At 50.9% G+C, this 22,126-nt stretch overlaps 1 protein-coding gene across 2 annotated transcripts; it reads right to left on the bottom strand.

Annotated features, from left to right (window-relative positions):
• Positions 1-9,046: 9,046 nt before the first annotated feature.
• Positions 9,047-18,309, bottom strand: LOC105695771 (protein jim lovell). Of its 2 annotated transcripts, XM_012417666.2 has the most exons (4): positions 17,993-18,112; positions 17,766-17,892; positions 12,141-12,469; positions 9,047-10,926 (listed from the first exon to the last, which is right to left on the bottom strand). In XM_012417666.2, exons 3-4 carry the CDS (start codon positions 12,329-12,331, stop codon positions 9,072-9,074), a joined length of 2,046 nt encoding a protein of 681 aa, XP_012273089.1. In that variant the 5' UTR covers positions 12,332-12,469; positions 17,766-17,892; positions 17,993-18,112; the 3' UTR covers positions 9,047-9,071. The 2 variants fall into 2 exon arrangements, with proteins under 2 accessions (XP_012273089.1, XP_012273090.1); XM_012417667.2 differs by lacking the exons at positions 17,766-17,892; positions 17,993-18,112 and adding an exon at positions 18,270-18,309.
• Positions 18,310-22,126: the final 3,817 nt, after the last annotated feature.

The following is a 22,126-nucleotide window of genomic DNA, read 5'->3' as shown; positions in this document are numbered from 1 at the left end:
AGGAGATCGTGTTGGGTCCATGTTGGACGAAGGTCTCGTTTTGTGGGGTTTTTTAGGATTCCAACTTGGTCTTTTCGGGCGATTCGGTGATACTCCCAGGCACGATGGGGACCCTGAAGACCGGGAAAGAGCAGGGCTGAGAGAAGGGTACCGGACCTCGCGCAGAAGGTGAGAAGGATCAGGGAAGTCCTCCAAGTTCCCGAATGTACGAGTCACCTTAGGAGCAGCCTCATTACGGGACACCCTGTAAATTTATCGCCCGATTAAAGTTACCGTCACGCATTACTTATACTCGAGGGAAGTCGTGGGTATAGGTGTTGCCCTGTGAAAAATTGACACTGAGAATCCGGTGCATGCAGGACGACTTGTCTCGGCATACCGTCTGGAAAAAAAAAACAATAAAGTACTTTCCGCCTTTCGGGGCAGTTTCTCTTAAAAAAGTACACCGACGCGATTTGGAGTTCTCCCAAAAAGCGTTACGTTGAACGAAACGTTACGTTCACTTCGGAGTAGTCCCTTACGGCTGACGTTGCCAAGGATGTAGTGAAATTTGGTCGATGCCGAAGAAAATTGGGATTGGCCATATTTTCAGGGTTAAATAAAAATGCCTCGATTACAATTGTATGTACAGTTTATTGGGGTTATTATAGTAAACCTTCGTTATTCGGGGGCGAGTGAGTAATGATCGTGGGTGAGTTACTTAGTGAACGTGGGGAATTTAGGTAGCTAGCACTCGTCCTAGCCTCGTGCGCATGTCCTCGCATATCCTCGCGTATCCTCTCTCTCTGTCTCTATCTCCACCTCGACACATGTAAATACCGAAGGAGCGATTTACTTTCGCAATCCTTTACGCAATCGGTCAATCAATGAATCCCATAATAAATCGTACAAACGTGAATCGTGTGCGTGAGTGAACTAGTGGCGCCGGGCCTGTCGTAGGCCTGGCTAGGAAGTCTCTGTAGTAACCAGCAGTAAAACGTATCACAAGTATGTAGCATCCATCGTTAATTATCGGCGCCGAGAGTCCGCGGATCGGCCCTGCCGCGCAAGCCCGCCGACCCGGCCGACCGCCTCCGATTCCGCCCACCTCGCGACTTTGGGCCCTCGCCAGGGCCCCGCTAACGGCCCTAGGGCCCGGAAAATCGGAGCGATCGACAGGGCCGGAGTGAACGAAGGAAAGCACCCCGATAACCGGGCCTCAAAGTGCACCGCCGATCCGTGAGCCCTCGATTTATTGCGATATAGCATATAGGGACGCGGCGTCGCCGCCAGGCGCGCCCTCTGGCTTCAAAATGGCGGCCGCCCCTCGCGCCGACGCCCCGCCGTGTTAGGTAATCGTTATTGTATATCAAACATTATAAACTGTAATACAATGTAAACCTGTAAAAAATATACTGGGTGGCGGCGGCTCTGTATAATACAATAAGTAGTATTGTAATCGTTATGGTACATGTAATCAGTATAAATATATCGTATATTATATTCTGCAATGGGTGCGTCTCATTTCTGTTTATCGTACAAATCGTTATTTATCGTTTGTGGCCGTGGCCCCGCCGCGGGTGGGGACAGGGATTTTGAGGTTATGTGAGCGATGGTTTTCGGAGGGGACAAACATGCCGACGAGGACAACTTCGACTGAGGTTAGTGTAAAATGGAGTTGGGGGATTGATATTGGTTAATCGTTACTCGACAATACTTCCGGGGTGTAGGAACGTGGTTCGGAAGAATTAGGTTAGGGATTCGCCCCCGAATTGGGGCGAAGCCACGGCCATTAGAAATCTCATGCGCTTGTGGCGAGGCTAGGGCGACTTAGGAACTACGTGACGGCACAACCGATGCAAGTAACTATTTTACACATGAGTTTTCCTGTCTTCTCCCTTTCCGTCTCCCCGCGGCCACGGAGGTCCGCGCGTCGCGCGGTTTCCGAACTACGAGAGAGAAGAACGCTGCATTACCGACGCCGCTCGCTGCACGGTAACTTTTCTGCACTTTACAGCGAAACCACTGCATTTATACCCTCGGACGAGATGGATGCCGAGCATTTCTGCTGTTCTCTAAGTATAAGATGTTCGCAGACATCTTTATGCTTCCGAGGATATCCCGCTCGCGTGCCATATAAAAATTATAACGTTTATGGACTCACGGTAGACATTTTGGATTTATCTCTATCCGAAGGAAATTTCGCGTATGGTAATATTAACGACTCGGTCTCGTTTGGCATTAAACAATATTTAGGCAGAACTGGAGTATGCGATTTCGGGATATCCGCGGGATGGTTTCCAACAGTTGCAGCAGTTTACCACGCGATGGACCGCTACCGAAGTCGTGATCTTTGCCGGCGAAACGAAAAATATCACACTAAAAGGTGCGCGTCGGAGGATGAGAGGGAGGAAAGAAGCCGAGTAGGTCGAGAAAGATACGATTATTTTGGGAAAAAAAAACTAAAAAAACGCGTCGAACCATTGGCGAACTCGTCGATAAGCCCCTCGGAGTCGAAGAATAGCATCCAGGAGCCATCTGTGAGCGGCGCCTCGAACCGCGCACCGGTTCCCGCCGCGAGCCCGCGAAATTCAAACGCCCTCAGCCGGGAATTTTGAAACCGCCCTCGGGAAGTGAAGATTTTACATGTTCCCCCTTTGGTAAAATTTTCGCCCGTCATATATTCTTCCCTCCCTCTCTCATTTCCTCCGACGTACACGCCGTTTCTCTCTCTCTCTCTCTGCTCTCCCTGGTCAAAGGTTGTATCCGAAGAACAACTTTCGGGAATCGTGTGTGTAATCGAGATATAAATATATATTACGCATAAATAATCGATTGCGCGTTCCGTTCTCTATGTACAATATACGAAATTAAAGGTAATTAGCACGGAGGCACCTCTCAACAATTAAGATAATACTTTATCGGATAATCATACTATCTCATCCTCATGTCGTAGGAACTTAGGATGGCGACTTCTCTGCGGAGTCCCAAAATTAAGGTTATGTCACTCGCTCATAGTTACGGGTAGCGTTGACTTCGCGTAACGCTCGCGGATAACGTTAAAATTCGGAATCGCCGATCGAACGACCGACCAACTAATCGTAATTAACGTAGCCGTAATAGTAGTGATAACGATAAAATGATAACGTTTAAAATCGGACCGGACGGTCCGCCGGCGAACGTAAACTTAATCGAACGATAACGCCGCAGCGATGACGACGACGATAATACCATAGACCATATGTATATATCTAGACCTCCCACACCGAAATTTTCAGTAAAAAGAATTTTTTTTAACTGTGTGGGTGTGTTGTCATCTCACGTGGTTCATTCGTTTACCCCTTCCACTGCAAAGTGAAGTCTACACACGTACGGTCTAAAATCTGATCGTGTCCGATCTTTTTACACGTACACGATACACCCTAGTTCGTGGTATTTCAATTTACCCCTTCCATTGCAATGCGAGGTCTAGATATCTCTGGTCTAAGGATAATACTAATTCGATAACGAAGTTACAGCGGATTTCTGATCACGAAGATGAGAGCGACGTAACGGAAAAGTCAGTAATGGCGGCCATGGTTCCCCACGGCGACCACCAGGAGCGCCGAGGAGTCCAAGTCGTCACTCGGAAATCCGCCGCGTGGCGGCGCTAACGTCGGCGGGAGGCGAGAGCCCTCTCGGCGAGGCCCCGGCGGGCGGCCAACGAAATGCCGGCAGATTCAAACTCGCCGCGAATAATCCGACTAGCGATAAGGATCGGGTCGATTGTAAAATTCCGAAAAATCCGCAGACTATTTCCCTCGACCAAGGCGGTGTTTCTTTTCCTATCTTCCTTCCTTATCTACCACCCGACGTTCGCGGAAACATGGCGGAGGCGTTCCGGCCGCCCGGCCGTTTCCGGGAGGACTCCACGGGAGACTCGAGTACCAAACTAAAGTGTGCTGGCTCCGACGGTTTCGAATACAACCTTTCGCACAAGCGGGCACACACGTTGCGCGTGACGTCACGTCCGTCCGGAAGATTAATAACAACGGATAATAATGAATTATCAATCGGCCAACCCCCGCTGACCGTTCCTCTGCGCCCCGCCGCTCAAATTGAACTAACGTCTCTACATATACAATATTTATACTTTTCGTATCTCCACCGTTAATAATAAAGTAACCAATTGCGCGCGCCCCTATTCTCTCACTCGCACACACTCGCTTTCTCTCTCACACTACCTACCTAACTATATAACCTATGCAGTTAATGATCTGGTTTACAAATTACGTGCGCCTCGGAGCAGGGAGGTGAAACGAAAAAGACGAGGAGCGATCCCCCTCCGTCGGGCCGGCGGCCAATCGCGCGCGGGGGGCGGGGCCTCGCCCGGTGGAGCCTCGCCCTGATTGGTGCGCTCCTCCGGGAGTGGTGGGGGGATCAGCGCTCCGGTGGGGGGACCAGTTTACAACGAAACGGGCACGGTTGAAACGCTATCTAGAAAGTAGTCGCCACTTTCTCCGGCCTCCGACTCCCGGCATTAACTGCAAAATAATACTGAAGTCCGCACATGGTGCCTATCACATATGTCCTATGTAATCCTCGCGCTCTCTCGCACGCACTCGCCTAGGGTCTACAGCCATTCGGAACACAGTCAGAACCGCTTCGTCCATTTGCACGAATCGCATACACAAGTAGAACCTAACCTGCCTTTCTCCCTCACTCCCTATTTCTCCCTCCTTCTCGTCGCGACAGAGTGAACAAAGGAAAATTGTTAAAACTATTCCCGACCGAGCTGTACTAACTTTGGCCATCAGCTTCTACTAGCCCCTTTTCCTTCCCTTTCTTTTTTTCTTCCTCTTTCCGTCGGGACGTCGCGCGAGCCAATCGCGACGTCGCGCCAGCCATTCCGGCCCGCTCATTGGTTTATTTTATTTTTTTTTTTCTACAATCCCCGTTCCCACATCCCCGATTCTTTCTCTCCTTCGAGTTTCGATTTCCCTCTATCGCGCGCCAAACTCGCGATTTAAAATTCCCGCCCCGAGTTCCCCGAATTTTCGAATTACCGATTTCGATCCACTGCCGGCGATAAAGATCCTGCGAGATTATCTTGAAATTCTGCATTTCGAGTCACTTTGATAATAACTACGTCCGTATGATAACCGTCTCCCTCATTTCCCGAGGGATTTCCTACCTCGGGGCGCGTTCTCGCCCGTCGTCACAAGAATTCCGCCGCCATTTTTCAAAATCTTCCGAAAGAGTTCCCGCGAACGCGACGAGTTAAAATATAAAAAAAGAAAAAAGAAAAAGAAGAGAAGAAAAACATGAGAATCGTAGGAAATTCTGAAAGTAACAAAAGGGACCGAAGAAGAATATTCTAACCGAGGAGAAGAGCTTTCGAGTCGCGCCCAAACTAACCCGAACATAACCTCCGTCAAGCCCAACGAGAACCGACGACGAGAGCCAAAACACGGTACAGCATATCGAAGCAGTTATAAACTCTTTTGAAACACCCTGTATATAGAATAATATATAATATATATATAATATATATATAATATTAATAATCAATATTAATATCAGTTTGTATTGTACAGGCTGTTTGGGGCCGAAAGCCTGTGGTCTCTATGCATTTACTTAATCCTTTATCGTACCGACACACTCCCTCCGTCGTTACACCTTCTATTATTAATTATTATTCAATAATCCTAGCCATATCGCTCTCTCGCTCGCACGGTATACGACGTAACGGATTAACCTCGTTTCTCTCCCTGTTTCGTATTTCTCTCTCCCTCACTCCCTCACAATTTCCCATTAATCTCTCTTTCTCTCTCTCATTCTCTCTTTAACGAAATTACCGCATGTATTATAGTTTTATGAATTACTTCTTTTACTTTTATAGTTTAATATGTAGTTCTTCTCTTCATTATCTATCGTAGATTTGTCTGTGGCTATCCCTGATGTGTTAGTTACCCTGCGCTTCCGTCTGTTATTAATTTCTTTTTTTTTTTTCTCTTTGTTTATTAACTTCGCGAAATATTGTTTTCATATCATTTTGCCCATTTTACCGGCGGTTCTACGATTACGTTCGTCAATACGTCTCTTTCTCTCTCTCTCTCTCATTCTCTCCTACTATCTCTCTTCTTCACTCTTATCTCCCTTTTCCTCGTCCGTATCTTCTTAAAGCAAGGTTACGATTTGGAGCTTGCCAACCTCCCGTCCCGATTCTATATTTCTCTCTTTCATTTCTCCTTTTTTCTTTCTCTTTCTCGACTCTTCGAGATTTTCTCTTCCCTCCGGGTTTTCACAGGCTCTTAAGGTGATATCAAATTGTCATTCCAGATATATCAAAACACCGAAATATTTATAAATCTATTCTCCAAATTGGGTGCACCAAATTATCTGAAACTTTAACAGGTGATTATGGAGGCTCTAAGAAACGACGCGACGTTTGTGAAATTTCATTTTCCAAAAGAAAAAAAAAAAAAGAAAGTGCCTCTTTTGGCTCTTGTCCGAAATGGAAATTTTTCTTCGACAAATGAAACTTCACGAGCGTCGCGTTCTTCCTTAGTACCTCCATAATCTTGCGATGCAGTTTCAAATGATTCGGTGCACCCAATTTGGAGAAAAGTTTTATAAATATTTTGACTTTTTGGCACGTATACATGACACTTTCATATCACCTTAAATGCGTTTTTCCACGGTAACGATAAACCACGATTAACGAGACCCGACAACGAGGGGACCGCGAGTTCTCGTTTCGCAACTTCGAGATATTGCACGAATCCCTTCTTTTTTTCTCTCTCTCTTTTTTTTTCCGTTTCGTTCCTTTTTATTCCTAATTATTATTATTGTGTTTTTCTTTTCGCGAAGTTGCCGAAGAGCTCGCTCGAGATTTTGGGGGGCTTTAGAGGATTGGGGACCGAATTTTGGCAAGCTCGCGACACCCTGTAAGTTACCCCTGGCCGTGTTACAAAGCTTTTTGTGCCGATCAGCGAATCTGGGACCAGGAAGAGACCCTGAAGAGCGACGAAGAAGGCTCTTCCTGGTCGTGATCAGGCCGACGCATTTACACCGCGTCTTGACATGCGTTTGTATTGTCGACGTGCAGTATACGCACTTATGCGTGGTCGACATGCGTGCGCGTTTCGCAGCTCCGGTTGTCTATTATTTTCGTTTTTTTTTTTTCATTTTTTCGCGTGGTCGGTGCTCGTCGTGAATCTCTTCTCTTCGGGTACCGGCTGGACCATCTCCCCAGAGATGAGATTCACGTCCACCTGCGTGCAGACGTAAGAGGGACGCTCGTAATGGATATGCTTATCGCCATTAACTTGTCCGAGATAAGCGACGTCGGTCAGTCTTCGTGTTTCCGGGATATCTCGAGAAGAACCTCTCTAACACAGATTTTGTCCTCCCCCGCGAATTTGGACCCCCAAGTTGCCCGGTTAAAAAAATCCCTCATAATTCCGAATTCCGTGAAAAGAAAAAAGTGAAATATTATGGATCTTAACGTTTTGCCCAAGCTCGAAGTCGAATCGAGACCACGAATTTTGTGGACCCCCCCAGTAGCCCGATTTTAAGAAACCTTTATTTCAAGAATCCCTCGTAATCCCGAATTTCGTTTAGAAAAAAAAAGAAATTAGATCTTGTAGGTTTTAATACCTCGTTGAAATACGAAGCCGAATCGGGGCCGGGAATTTCAAGGACCGCCCGGGTTATGAAAAAGGATCCTGGTTTGAAGAATTTCGTACAATTCGGAATCGTCACCGGGACAAATTAATTTCCGCCGATGTTAATGAGGGTTGAAATTTTCGGATAAAGAATGGGAAATTAGTGGCAAAGGTACGTAGAGCTTCCCGGTACCATGGCCCGACCCCCTGGGGGTCCAGATACGCAAGGTCAACAATTCCCACCGACAAGGTGCCCAGACCTTTCCTAACGTTCCTAACCTCTCCGAGGGTGGTTGTCGGACTTTCTGGAGAGCCTCCCTCCAACGTGGAATCACGGCTATAGAGCGGCGAGGGTGAGAATTTGGCGTGCCGAGTGTGATTTAGCGCATGCTTAGACGGGACGCCGCTCGGGCCAGCTCGTCCGACGCCGACGACGGCAAGTTCCCTTTCCCATTAGTTTTCCTCTTTACAATTTACAGTACTATTTGGTATGATCGCTCAATGTAGCAGGAACTGTTAATAGTGATGCTGCGCGCGGCCCGCTCGCGAACCGATGGAGTCCTCGAGGTTCTGGTCGACCCTGACGAGCGCAAGAATCCTGGATCGGGAAGGGAAGTTAGAAGACGTCGAAGAGGATACCGAGGAAAAGAAGCGAGCCAGGATGGAAACAAGGACACAAGTGAGATACCAGGAATATCGGATACGAGAGGAAGAAGACGCGACGAGGGACCCAAATACGCACCTGGAGCTCCTAGAAGAGGAGCGAGTCGTCAGGGCGCGTCCCTTGTCGGCGTACCCTCGTTTAGAAAATAGATATCCACAGAACGTGGTTCCCGGCACCAGGACCCAACTGCAAAGACTGTCTGATCAGGAAGGCACTCGCGTCGACCAGGGCGCCAGTAACGTGGGGGTCTATAGGACGTAGAACCCCCTAGCAAAATCGGTTTTGGTCTTGCAAGAGGTGCAAGAGGTGCAAGACCCTTGCCCTTGCAAGATCAAAATCTGGAAACCAGGATTCTAAACCCTGGACCGACGGGTACCATCCTCGGATGGTTCCCCAAGTTGCGTGGACCCTGGTCGTGCGTGCGTAATCCGTGCAGTCCATCGTCCACCTCGCGTCCCGCGGGTCGACCATCGAAGACCCATGTGTATACTACGAAGACCGAAGCCTAGAACGGAGAGGAGCAGGTACAGCGGGTCCGGATGAAGCTGATAGACGCAGCCAGAGGTGGACCCGAGGCGCGAGGAGTCTGCAGGAGTCTTCCGGGTGTGCGGCGCATCCGGCGTGCGGCGTCGTCGGGCCTCCTCGGAGACCCGTTCCGAAGAAGCTGCATGGGCGACTCAGGGTGCAGTTCTGTCGTGGGCCACCCTGGAGGCCCCCCGCGAAGGGGTCAGTCTTGCGTGGGGCGGAGCGTCCCGGGGCCCCGCGCGACGTCGGTCGGCTTAGTTGGACCCGTTCTGCTGGAGCAGCGCCGGTGCCGAGGTCGGCTGGGTTAAGGATTCGTGATTCGCCGGCGAGGGAGTCCTGCTCTTGGGAGCGAGGTCGGTCGGGGCCCCCCCAGGTGGCGGGGGCTCGAAAGCCTTCTGCTCGCTAGGGGGCAGCAGGTGGACCATGCTGACCGGGACGGGGAAGGCGGCGCCAAAGTCCGGGAAGAAGCCCTGGGGCAGGTTCCCTCCGAGCAGGGGATGGTGCGAGAAGCTGCCATCATCGGCGGGATGCGGCAGCCCGGCAAGCGGATGACTCATCTGGGCAGGTGGCTGGACGGCCTTGACGTTGTTGTTCAGGGAGTTCATGACCTCGCCGGTGGTGGCGCCCGTGCAGTCCCTCCTGAGTTGCTCCAGCTTGAGGCTCTTCCCGTATTTCCCTCGCACGTACATCAGCAGACTATTGTACGGGATCCCGAATATCCGGCTAGCCTGGGAGGTGGTCATCTTCTTGTTCCACACGTGTTGCAGAGCCTCGGTGAGCTCGGCGTTCGTCCAGGACCTGGGGGGTCCGCCACGAGGAGCACTGTGTTGGCCCTTGGGCCTGCCGACCGGGAGCCCCCTGCTATGTTCCGACCACCTGCGAGGTCCATCCCCGTCGGCACGGTGTTTCTTGGCCTTCTTGACCGGATGATGACCCAGATTGGCTCCCCCGAAGAGGCCGTGCAGGGCCTCCGGCTTGAAACTGTCGTGCAGATCCGCCAGAAGCGACCCCCGGTCTAGCCCACTCCCAGGAGGAAACAAGCCACCGGCGCCGCTGAGAGGTGACACGCCGTCCATGGGGAAGACGGTGACGGATCGTCTGGGGGTCAGCGGTCCCGCGGGGTCCTGCTGCTGATAGGGATGCGCCCGGCCATGGGGGCTGCCCTCTCGGGGATGGTGGCCCTGGGTCAGCTGGCTCTGGGCAGCCGGGTGGCTGGGCAGCCACTGGGCCGCCAACTGGCCCAGGCTCGTCAGGTACTCGCTGTGATGGTGCGGAGGGGTCAGCGAGAGGGCGGACATGCCGGGCAGACCCGCCGCCGGGAAGTCCTGGAGGGACCCGTCCGGATGCAGACTGCTGCCGGTCAACGGCGACCCCCTGGGGCTGCTGGCGGCCTCGCTCTCGGTCTTGATCGCCGGCTCCGCCCCACCCTCGGTCGGCAACGACCTCTTCATCGACAGGTTCTCGGCGATCTCCTCCTGTACCTGGGGCTGGGCCTGCTGCGCCCCCTGCGGGTTAGCCTGCTGCGACTGGCTGCTGAGGTTCAGCCCGCTGGGCGGCGGACTGGGGGTGGTGGGCGGGTGGGGCCTGCTCAGGTCTTGCGGGACCAGGTCCCCGGACCTCCTGCGTGGCCTCGCTTGCTTCCTCCTCGGCATCAGCGGCGAACCGCACGAGTCTCTCAGCTCCCGGAGGGAGAAGTTCAGGTGGCCCATGTGTGGTAGCCGGTCCCGGTGGTCCCGGTGGTCCCGATGGTCCCGATGGTCCCGCTGGTAGGAGGTGCCCTCCCGTACATGCGCGGCGCTCTCGGACGCGTTGTCATCCTCTTCCGGGGTCCCCTGTCTGGCCCCCTCCGGCGTCGACGGCTCCCCCAGGAGAAGGTCCGTCGTCGGGGTCTCGGGTGGGCTCGCTGGTCGCGGCTCCGACGACGCCAGGCCTCGCACCTGCAGGCTCTCGGCTGCTCTCATCAACCCTGGGAGCTCCTCTCGACCAACTCGGACCTCGCCCCGGTACATGAAGTCGATCAGGGCTGCTACCTCACGCCCGGGGAAGTCCTTCAGCACGATCACCGGGTGCTTGCACGGGTGCTCCGCGAATATCCGCTCGAAGAATGGACTGCAACGGGGAAGACGATTATGCCGATTAATCTCCAGACTCTGAATTTCTCTCTTCACCCCATGGACCATGAAAAACTCAGGTAACGCTAACGCTCACGCGTTGGTTCATGGTCGATATAATAAATCCCTGATATTTTTACATGATTTTTTTTACGTGGATTTACGGAGTACCCAAGGACTTGCCAATGGGGGGGTTCACTCGATCCGGACAATTTGCTGCGAAATCAAATAATGTGCGGCAACATTGCTCGGTAGGTGCGTTTTTTTCTCTCTTTTTTTTTCCCCGCCACCTTTTACGCGCTTTTTGTACAGAGGTGGAGGCAGGGGCGAGTAACGCGTTTGCGTGTAAAACAAAGACAGGTCATTGGTTCCGCGTTTGCACGCTCGGGTCGGCTTCATGTACACTGGTGGACATGATTGCCATCCTATCATCCACCGGGGATTGCATATCCGCGAGAGAAGCATTTATGTTCCTCGGTGTACTTAGCAAAGCGATTAGGACGTATTGTTAGTAAGCGGATTCTTCAGGAAACCGATAGGCGAAAGGAAACCCGGGTGAATACGCGCGTCTTCACGAGCAGTGAACCCTGGGCCGATCCGTGATTTGCATATTCTCGAGGCAGACAGAAAGTGGAGGGATCATTGATGTAATAAATTGCAGAGGGGAAAGTGTCGCAAATTCGGCCCGATCAGTGCTCAAAAGCGGTACGACTGTCGTCGCAAGTTTCGCCCGGAAAAGGAGATTCTCATCGGTGCGATCCGTCGAGTGTAACATAGAAACGGGAAAGGGAAGACTTTGTCCGGGACCATTGGGTAATCATTGCCGGTCAAAGATGCGGCGAAAGGTACCAAAATGGCCCTCAAAAATCTAAAAGAAAAATAGACCCATCGATTACTGCGACCCTCGTGCCTGCATCAATTTTTACATCACTCGCTGCACTTCGGCGCCATTTATCCTTTGATTGATAAAATAAGGTAATGGTACCGTCACAAATTATTTGGGAGATTGAAAACGTAGGAAAGAGGTAGAAAAAAAAATAAGTTGCGTGTTTGCATATGTAGGAAAATAATGCCCGAAGGAGGCATGTGGTACTTATAATAAAGCCAAATTTGGAAAGGTCTCTGAAAGATTCGGAGGGACTCTTTTTAGTATGATTAAAATAATTATGATGCTTTTTTTCTGTTCTTTCGATCACAGGGACGTATTTTTACCTGCACGCGCTGAGGACCACTTTGTGCGCCCTGAGGCTGGTCTCGGTGCAGACCAGGGTGACGTCGACGAGGATCTCCGCGTGCAGGAGGGCCTCGAAGGCCTGGAGGATGTGAGCCTGGTGGTTGTTCCATCGCAGGGAATAATGGGACTGCAAAGCCATCCCGTCAGGACTCTCCGCGGCGCTCGACATCTTTCGGCCCTCCTACTTCTCGTGGAGCCACCTTGGCCCACCTTCGGCGCCGTTCCTTGCGATTCCGTCCTTCCTGCTCTCTTCCATGCACGCGCCCTCGATACCTCCTACGCCGCTACTGCATCAGGTGTCGTATTCCTGGACAAATGACAGAAAAATTAATCCACGCTCGAAAAAGTCACCCTGAACCTCAAAAAAAAATGTCGATCCGTTATAAGATTCGATTTTAATCGCATTGAGAGGTGCATCATGTGTGGACGGTATGCCTACATTCTCGTAAAGAGACTCGGGCGGAGGAAAGAAAGGGAACTGTTAAAAAATTCGATTTTAATAGCACTGGGAGGTGCATCACGTGTGGACGATGTGTCTACGTTCTCGTAAAGAGACTCGGGCGAAGGAAAGGAACGGATCCGTTAAAAAGTTCGATTTTAATCGCACTGGAGGGTGCATGACGTGTGGATGGTGTGCCTACATTCTCGTAAAGAGACTCGGGCGGAGAGGAACGGATCCGTTAAAAAGTTCGATTTTAATCGCACTGGGAGGTGCATGACGTGTGGATGGTGTGCCTACATTCTCGTAAAGAGACTCGGGCAGAAGAAAGGAACGAATCCGTTAAAAAGTTCGATTTTAATCGCACTGGGAGGTGCATCACGTGTGGATGGTGTGCCTACATTCTCGTAAAGAGACTCGGGCAGAAGAAAGGAACGAATCCGTTAAAAAGTTCGATTTTAATCGCACTGGGAGGTGCATCACGTGTGGGCGGTGTGTCTACACTCGCGTAAAGAGACTCGGTCGGAGGAAAGGAACGGACAAGGCCATTATGCGGATAAGTGCCAGAGGATAAAAGGCAAGGATACGAATCGGTCTCGACCCATGGGACGTAATAGCTCGTACGCACACGGGAGGAAGAATTTCGCAAGCCGAATCAAGTGGGAAAGAGCAGAGGATAATATCGAGATGGGATTTTTCAGGATTATCAGAAAATAGTGTAAAGTGGAATTGCGCGACAGGGCGCGGATAATGAAAATTTTAATTATCGAGAGTGGGATTCCTCTCCAAGTTTTTCGAGTTTTTCTTCGGGTATCAAATATCGGGCTTGGGTAAACGATGGGAACGGAAAGTGTTGGGGCATTTTCGGCGACGTAACCGGGAGTTTGCGGAAAAATCGAGCGGCCTCGTGGTTTCGCAACCTAGGAATCCCGGGACAAGATGGCGACCCGTTCCACACCGTTGTGGAAGAACGGACTCGGACGTTTACTGACTTTCTTGGTATCAGGCAGCTCGAGTGGTTTACGCGAAGGGGGCAGAAACTGTAGATTAGAATGTGCCACGGAAAACTCCTAACTATGTCTGGGGAAGTGAATTCGTTGGGGGCCCGATAATGCGCCGTTGCATTTTCGAGAAAAGAGAGGTTTCCTAAGCGACGTAACTCACACCTGCCGCGAGTCCGTCGCTTATACCTCGCTAGGAATAATTTCGCACTCAAAAGTGTTTCCTCGATAGCCAGCGGACAGAAAATCCCGTAAACCTCCATCGATTTGCGCGAAAGCGGCATAATTAATTTTTCATTTTTTTTTTTCCCCCCATTACCCGGGAGGGAAAAATTAATTCTCTCGCGGTATTTCCCTGCGAATCCGTGAAAATTACAATATTTCGCGCATATCGTCAGTATTTGCATTATGGTTAGGCAGGTAATGCAGACGACCCGTGACCCGGTGTAAATAATTGTTACGTTTAATGGGGCCCGATCGAAATCGGAGATATATTACGATTTGCAAACAATTTACTATTTCCCACCTGAAAGGGGGATCCGGGTTGCGGAATTTTTTAAGTTGGGAATTAATTTATAATACGCTTTAGCGAAAAACCTACGCGGCCCCGTCCATTTTATCCGACCGGGCGGCAGAATAAAACGGAGGCCGATGCGCGATCAACAAATATCCGGAATAATTGATTCGGTTGCGCTGAAATCGAACTCCATTCTGCATGGCGCTAACTCCGGATGGACGCTGATTCCATCGTCAATTACTGCAATTCTTCCTGAAAACAATATTTTATATTTACGCGGCGGCGATTCAATGCACACCCAAGTTGCGGGATGGATCCAAGTCGCTAGAGATAATCCCATTTAATAACAATGCATATAATAATATCAAAGATATCCGTAAACGAGGAGCCCCCGAAACGCACCTCTCGTCACCTCGAAATGGTGAGATGAAAAATCATTTCGCGTCATTTCCCCGCCTCTAGGAGATTATCATAAAATTTCACCCGAAGTTTCTTACGCGGTACTTTATGTAAACCTTGCATTACGGTACGCGAGCTGGCATTTGCCCCAGGAAAATGCAAACTTGCGGCTTCGAGAACCCCCAGGAACGATTGTTACATCATGTTCGCACGGTTTTTCTTCCTTTGTGTGAAGGTGATGTTAGAGATATTTCTTGTTTTTCTTTTTCTTTTTTATTTATTTCAAAGAAGAGCCATCTCGCTCATTACTTCGCGGCGAAAGTTCGTCGAGGCACTGTTAATCGCGATTTGAATTTTTTTCTTCCCCGGCAGGTTAAATATATAAATAAATAAACAGGGGAGTACAATAAATTCGATTAGGGGACCCGAAGTCGAGGAAGCCGGGGAGACACTCCGGCAATCAAATCCAATTGGTCCCGGTAGAAAATGGGAATATCATTCGCGATATAATTTTAGATCCCAGACAGGAGACGCGAGACGGATTCGCGGGTTCGTAGATTCTCGGGCGCGAGAGATTGACGGTAAGGAAGATAATGTAATTCATCAGTAACTCCAATCCCGAGAGCGGCGCGAGTAGAAATTATTGGAACATCTCATTTCCGTATCGAGACGAGAAAAGAGCGATTTTTCCCCACCGGTGCCGAAAGCGATGCCGCGAATCAAAAAGAGGATTTTCCAAAAGGAAAAAGGACTTACCGACGATTTATCCGTACTTAGAATATAGGGTAAAAAGAAATGTATATGAAAAATCATACACAGATATCCGTGAAAGAAATTCCCTAAATTAAGCTCGACGATAAGCAGGGCTGATTACGTTTGATTCGCCGATAGAAAATTCAGACCGAGACATGGTGAAGCAGGGGATGGACCATTGATTTATGTTATTGATCTATAACCTGGACATCTTTAGTCGGTTAAATTCTGGATCTAGTGGAGTAAATCGCGATCCGGTAAATAAAGTGCCGTTCGCGGAGTTATGGATGGACGATCAGTTAGCGCTGGAATAATCCCAGAAAATCATCTCGGGCTTAATGTTGGATGTCGGTTTGTCCGCTAATACTTTGTGGAGAAGTTTGTCGGAAGATTGGATGGGACGTTTTCATGGAAAGAAGTCGATCTAGAATTTCAGTCACCATGATCGTCTCCGATTGGTTCTCAAACGTGCGATTTTAGATACCGTCCTTACTAAAGGGTGCTTAATAAATAAAATCGAGAAAAATAAAATGGTAAAAATTGTAAATTAATTACAGAATGCCTCCCTCTTGTAGGAATTAATTCTAGGTGGTTATATCGTGACTAGAAAATGGCACGACGACAATGGTACAACCCGGCTCGCGGAAGCCCTCCGTTGAGGCTCGACGAAAAACGGAGAACCCCGCCAGAAGACACGGAAAAGCCTTTATCAAACGACCGCGCGATACTTACGGGAAGTTCGTAACGTCTTGGCAGCGGTATTAACAACTTACAGGATATTATGTTCACGGAGTGAAGCTCAAGTAAAATTTCCATCCCCGGCGCAACTTCGACGCGCGCACTTTCCAACGCAAGAGTTCTAAGAGGTTCTTCGCTGCGAAGTCGGCTTTTTATCAATTTTCTCATTCCCATCGGTTTCCCCGACTCGGCAATCATTAAGAATTGTTGCATCGAGAGTAATGCTAAGAAATTCCCAAAAGGGCCGGATGTAAATTAGATGCCCCCAAGAGGAGGTCAATTATTCTCGTTTCTGGGGGGCCATTTCGGTTGGGACTTCGATTTTCCGTTTTTTGGGTAAATTTTATCCTCGTCCCGTAATGGCATTTCGGCCGATTAGAACGGGGGATCGAAAGTCCGATGCGCAAGGAAATCCTGGAAAATGATTCGCGGGGTTTTACCCATTCCACCGGTGATGATTATTGGTAAATATTTACTTCCGACTCGCGGTTGGTCGGCCTGGTACCCAGGAGTGTATTTTGGCTCTAGCATCCCCTAGGCAAATTGAAATTTACTCGTCTACTGTCATCTACCGCTATTTTATTGCATGATGTTGCGCTTCTTCCCCCCTTCGACACACATAACCGCGCAACGCCGTTCCCGAGGTTTTTCATTAATTTTAGAACCTCCAAATCATGTAAATATTAACCGCCACGGCACTCGATGTTCTAGATGATAAAATTTGGAGCATTAATTAAAATTGGCCCGATCGGCCGGGGACTGTCAAGCGATTGCCCGGATTGACAAACAAATGGAAATTACACCAGTATTTACCGGCGCGTTTGCCATTTCTTTTAATTTGCCCGCCTAGGTAATCATTTTTCTGTTTATGCGGTAAACACGAAACACATTGCTTTTACCTACACTCGGGAAAATTGCGCCACGTTACTGTATAATTCCCCCTGTAATTCCAGGGGCATTGTTGCCAAACACAGTCGTATCTAGAGTCCGAATTCCCACTCGATTTCGCGTTCCGTTCGTCTCCTTCTTTCTTTCCTCGATATCGTGATCATAGATAACGACCCCCAACTGTCTTATAATAATTCCTGATCCTTATAAAAATAACGATTCCACCGAACATTATCAGTAAAATTTTGTACTAAAGAAAATAGAATTCAAAATTGACAAAATATTTAATTGTGAAATGGGGAAGAATTAGAAAGAATAATGTTTTCTCGGGGCGAAGGTAACTCCTCCAAGGATGGTAAAAATCTTATCAGGAAAGGCGCGTGGGCCAGGCGGGCGCGCGCGGGCCGAGCTGTCAAAATCAGCTGATCGCGGGAGCCGCTGTCACCCGCGGCGCGTGCCTAAACTTTTCCGCGGCTCCCCCTTAGCACATCGCCATAGCCTTTTCCAGGATCTAAATCATGGACACCCTCGATTCCCATCGACTGCCCCGCGTCCGTTAAATTAACATCGCGTTATCCGAAGTTTGAAAACGGCGCGGGTCGGTAACCTTTCCCGAATCCATCGTGGAACAACAAGTGTTTCTTGTCCGACCAGTGTTTACATTATGTACCATGACAGTTCGCCGTTAACCGCGGACAGACGCGAATCGATTCCGCCGTATCTTGGGAGTATCGAGAGGATAATTTCATGGATTCCCAAAAACCCCTGAAAACCATCCCACGAAGGTCCCTCCCGATATACCTGTCCCCCTCCATTCCCATCCTAACCCCCCTGAGGTTTCCCAAAAAAACGCATCAAGACAGCTTACAGGAGTTAAAAGTGCGATCCTGGGTCAGTGGTGCACCAGGAAGTCCCTTCGAAGTCGCTTCGAAGTCACTGAATCCTCCACCCTCCTCCACCCCTTCGCTCCGCACGTCGCACGTGAGAGAAGCGCGCTGCGAGTTCCACACAAGGCACCACAACAAATCGGGAATATATACATATACATATACATATATATATGTATATACCAATTTTTTTCCAATTTCAAATTACCATCAGCTAACCCTTGCCACAAATAGTTTCTAAAATCCCCCCGACCGTCGATCGAGAAATCCGACTAAAGATCTCCCTCGCTCATAGACCTCCTCACGAGCTCCCAGGACACCCTGCCGGTCCGGGCACCTCGCGGTCACTGAATCGGCACTGCCCCCCTCGGCGCACGTGAACCGCGACGAACCCCCGCGGGATTGGCCGAACGCGCCCGAACCCCCCCGAGGCCCTCTCTCACCCCGCCGTGGGGGTCGCGCGTCGGGCACGGATGTGAACTGACCGTGTCGGTGGGTTGCATGCGTGGCGCAGCGGCGTCGGCGACGGCCGGTGAGTGAATGCGCCGCGGACTTAGGCGCCCCTCCCAGGACCCCCTCCCTCGGGCGGGCGCGCGCGCGCACCCCGCCACCCCCCACCACCCCGACCGCGCGCGCGGAGCGTCCCGTCGCCCGCGACCGACGTCGCCGCGGACCGCGAACTACCCTTCCTCCGCTTTCAAGAGCAACCCCTATCCCGCCGGCCGCGGCCACCCCCGCGGGCCGAAACTCCCCTCCCTGCTCCCCCCTTGCGGGGGGTGGTACGGCGTGCTCGGCCGCGCACGAGGTCCGCCGACCCCCACGCGCATGCGTCCACCGGCCCGGAAGCCGCGCCAAGAGACGCGGAAACGGATGCGGATCCCGCGCGCGCCATGACTTACAAGGGGATAAGTCGGAATTCCGGTTATGCAGCTTTGGATTTATTAGATTTTTTTACTTTATCAGATTTTCGACGACTTCATGATTTTGACTGATTTTCGAATTCGCGATTTCGGGGCGAGAGAAATGTCAATGGTAGTTGTAACCAGGAAAGGGGAAGCGGAAAGACGCAAGGTTACTGATTTAATGGTTTTGTACGGCTTGTATTATTTCAGAACGCGGGATGGGATTTTAATTCGTGGAAATAATCAGAGGTGTGAGGTTAGGTCTGAAGTTAATATCGGGAGGTGACGGTGGTTGGAAATGGCGGAATGTTGGTTGGAAAAAGAATTTGGATGTAGGAAAACGTGAGGGAGGACCAATGGGGATGTAACCTACGCCGGCCAGAATTCGGAGATCGTTTTGAGGATTCTTCCGTAACAATCGGCCGGGCTCAAAGGGCCTTTCCGCCGAGAGTCCGTCCGACACTCGACGATTCTTTTCAGCGGGCAGAAATACGCGGAAAAGCGGCGCCGGAAAGGAAACGGTCCTCGGATGCACGAGGAAGGCCCGTGAATGGCCAGAGTACCTGTCTTAGACACGGACCTAAGACCCCCGAAATGCGTTCCCTCGAAGAATTTACCGCAAGCCACGCGTCGAAAGGACGAGAGTCCTTCGGAGCATTCCGAGGATCTGCATAATCTTCTTTTGGGCCGGCCAGGATACGCAGTAAAAACGGCGAGAGTAAAGTACCTCCGCAACGAGATCTGCACGATAATCCGAAAATACGAAACTACGGAATTCCGGAATTTGGAGGTAGGGCTTTGAAAAAAAATAAAACAAAATCCCTCTCCATGAATGAAAATAATTATTAAGCAGGTATCACCGGAATACTTTAATTATTCGCTTATTTGGGTCGCGTTAAAATATTCTCAGAGGAAGACTCGGTGGATCGGTTCGGAGACCCGTCGGCGAAGTCAATGACTATTTCCCGAGGTTTGTACGTTAAATGGTAAACTCGAAAATTGGTTGTAAATTTCGTTACCTACATTCCGAGATCCTCCGAGCAATTTCGATCCAGTTCCCGGCGTAGTTCGGCCCCTTGGAAGTCGTAAGTGCGAAGACCCCGCGCCGCTTCCGCTGGGTCCTTCCGGGCGCTGCTCGGTTCCTCCAATTAGAAGCCGCTAAAACCATCCGCGATTGGCTCACTTTGGCACACTGCACACATCCCGGGGTTTCCGCTCGAGCCACGTGACCGGAGGTCCCGGGCCAATGGGGAGGCCTCTTCCGTCAGATCGACCAATGGGGACCGCTTCCGTCGGCGGACTCGACCAACGCTTCCTCGAGGGGCTCTCCGCGTGGCCGAATTTCCAGTGGATCGCTCGGGCGGCCCAACGGAAATTCATCGACCGCCTCCGATTGGTCGGCGAAAAATCCCGAGGAGACCACGGAGCCTTTTTCCTTCCTCCAAGACTTCCGCGTTACCCTCTCGGGGGATTATTTCTTCACTTCCTTTTCCCAATTAATTAAATTCTCTCCTTTCTTCAGGCTGAAAAAGGGTTCCTCGGCATGTAATATCCCCCACGGCAGGCTTCCACTTCTGGATGTGATATAAACCGCCCCTCGATTTAAGAAAGCGAGAGACGCCGCCGACACCCCCTGCAGATCGAGATCACCATGGTACCAGGAATGCGAGATAACCCGAACCCTCTTCCTCCGCGTCTCACATCCGGGGTACCACGTGCACCAGGCGGCGCCGTTCCGACGTCTCCAGGAAACGAGTGGGTCCTAACCTCCTCCAGAGGATTGGGTACGTTTTTCCAAGTCCTCCAACACCAAAAGCCAGGTTTTCCCCGTCCTCTTCGTCCTGGTTCGGCGTTACCGGTGCTCCTGAGCCTGCGGTACCAGGCTCCGTGGACCCTTTCTGCTCCTTTCTTCCTTAGGGTTCCTAACCTCCCCGAACACCTTCACCAAACCCCGATCCGCACCAATCTCCACCCGAGCCCGACCTCTCCCTGGACGTTCCAGCGACCCTTCCGGCGGCACCTGCACCAGCACCGATCTTAGGAACTCTTAACCGCGCGTCCTCTCTCGGTCCTCCTCTCTCCCTCGCTCCTGCGCTCCCCTGGATGGTACCCTCTCTCTCCGTCGCGCGGCGTGTCACATTTTCCGGGCCGCGACCGAGCGGTGAAACTGGGCGCGCGCCTCCTCTCAGGCCGGCTGGCGAGCGGTGTGAAACGGTCGGTGTTGCGCCTTGCTCACGGAGCGGTCGCGTAGTGACTGCCTCTTCGTACTTTGCCACTGGAAGCGCGGAGGAAGAGGCAGGAGTCCCACCTCCTTGGCCACCTCCACGCGGGGGGTACCAGCCCACCGGTGCGCGGCCCCCTCCCTGCCCGCCGCAAGCCGCCCTCCTACGAGCCCGAAGACGTCCACCACCTCCCTTTTTGCTACCGGGACCCGAGCGATGGCCCGACCCCCCGAGTGACCGACCCTGGAGACCTCCAGGACCCCCAGGACCCCAGGACCACGCCGTGCCACGAGTGTCCTGATTCTCTGCCTGCCCCCTCGTCCCAGGGCGGAGGTCCCTTGCACCTTCCGTACACCTTGCCTCGCTTTAGCGGATATTTTACATGCAGGTTTAACGAGGGGCTATTCACTTGAAAACCAGTGAAAACGATTTCCTTCTTTGAGAACCGATTCATTGCATATGATAAACAATGAGATTCGGTAACGAGTCACGTTCGACATTAACCCTTTAACTACACCGCGGAGTGGTAATGTCTGATATGAATAGGATATTCATTTGTCGCTTTGAATAAATGGGAATGAAGGGGGACGCTATAGTGGCGCTTCGTAAAAAATCCTGTATTTTGTGCGGTTAAGGTTGAATTTAGAGAGAAAAAGAGAAATATTGGGCAAGGTCGGCGGGTTATCGTTGGACGAGAGCGAGGAGATTGATAAGAAATGTTTCAGAGGACGGATGGTGATTTCATCCGCGGATTTTAATTCCCGCGGGTAAGTGTTCAGGCTCGAATCTTCTCCGTTGATAGGCGGGAATGTCGATCACCTTGTGGCCGGAAATCTTGCAGGTGAAGGAGGTGAAGTCGGGACTTAAGAAAATAATTACTGGCAGGAATTACAAGTAGGAATTGGATTTTATGCAAATGCGAGGAGGGTACGGGTAACACCCTCCTTCTCTAGGGGGTGCGTATGAATTATTGATATTCGAGTTATGGGAAGAACGCATTTCGAGTCGGGCCGAAATCAGCCGGGCAATTAGTCCCTAGGAACGCGACGGCGACTTCCTCTCCGATAAGTGGCCATAAACCAAATGCCGTATTCCCACAGGATTCAATTTTACAACTCGGGGTGTGCTAAAGCGAGCCACTTTTATTCCCCTCCCCCTGCGGAGCGACCTTGGTACGGGACTATCCTAAATCCTGAGGAACCTTCCAGGGTGTTACAC

The sequence above is a fragment of the Orussus abietinus genome, unplaced genomic scaffold (genome assembly GCF_000612105.2).
Source record: "Orussus abietinus isolate OABI.00-Male unplaced genomic scaffold, Oabi_2.0 scaffold4, whole genome shotgun sequence".
NCBI lineage: Eukaryota > Metazoa > Arthropoda > Insecta > Hymenoptera > Orussidae > Orussus > Orussus abietinus.
Note: the sequence above shows the minus strand (reverse complement) of the source record. Positions and strands in the feature narration are given on the sequence as shown.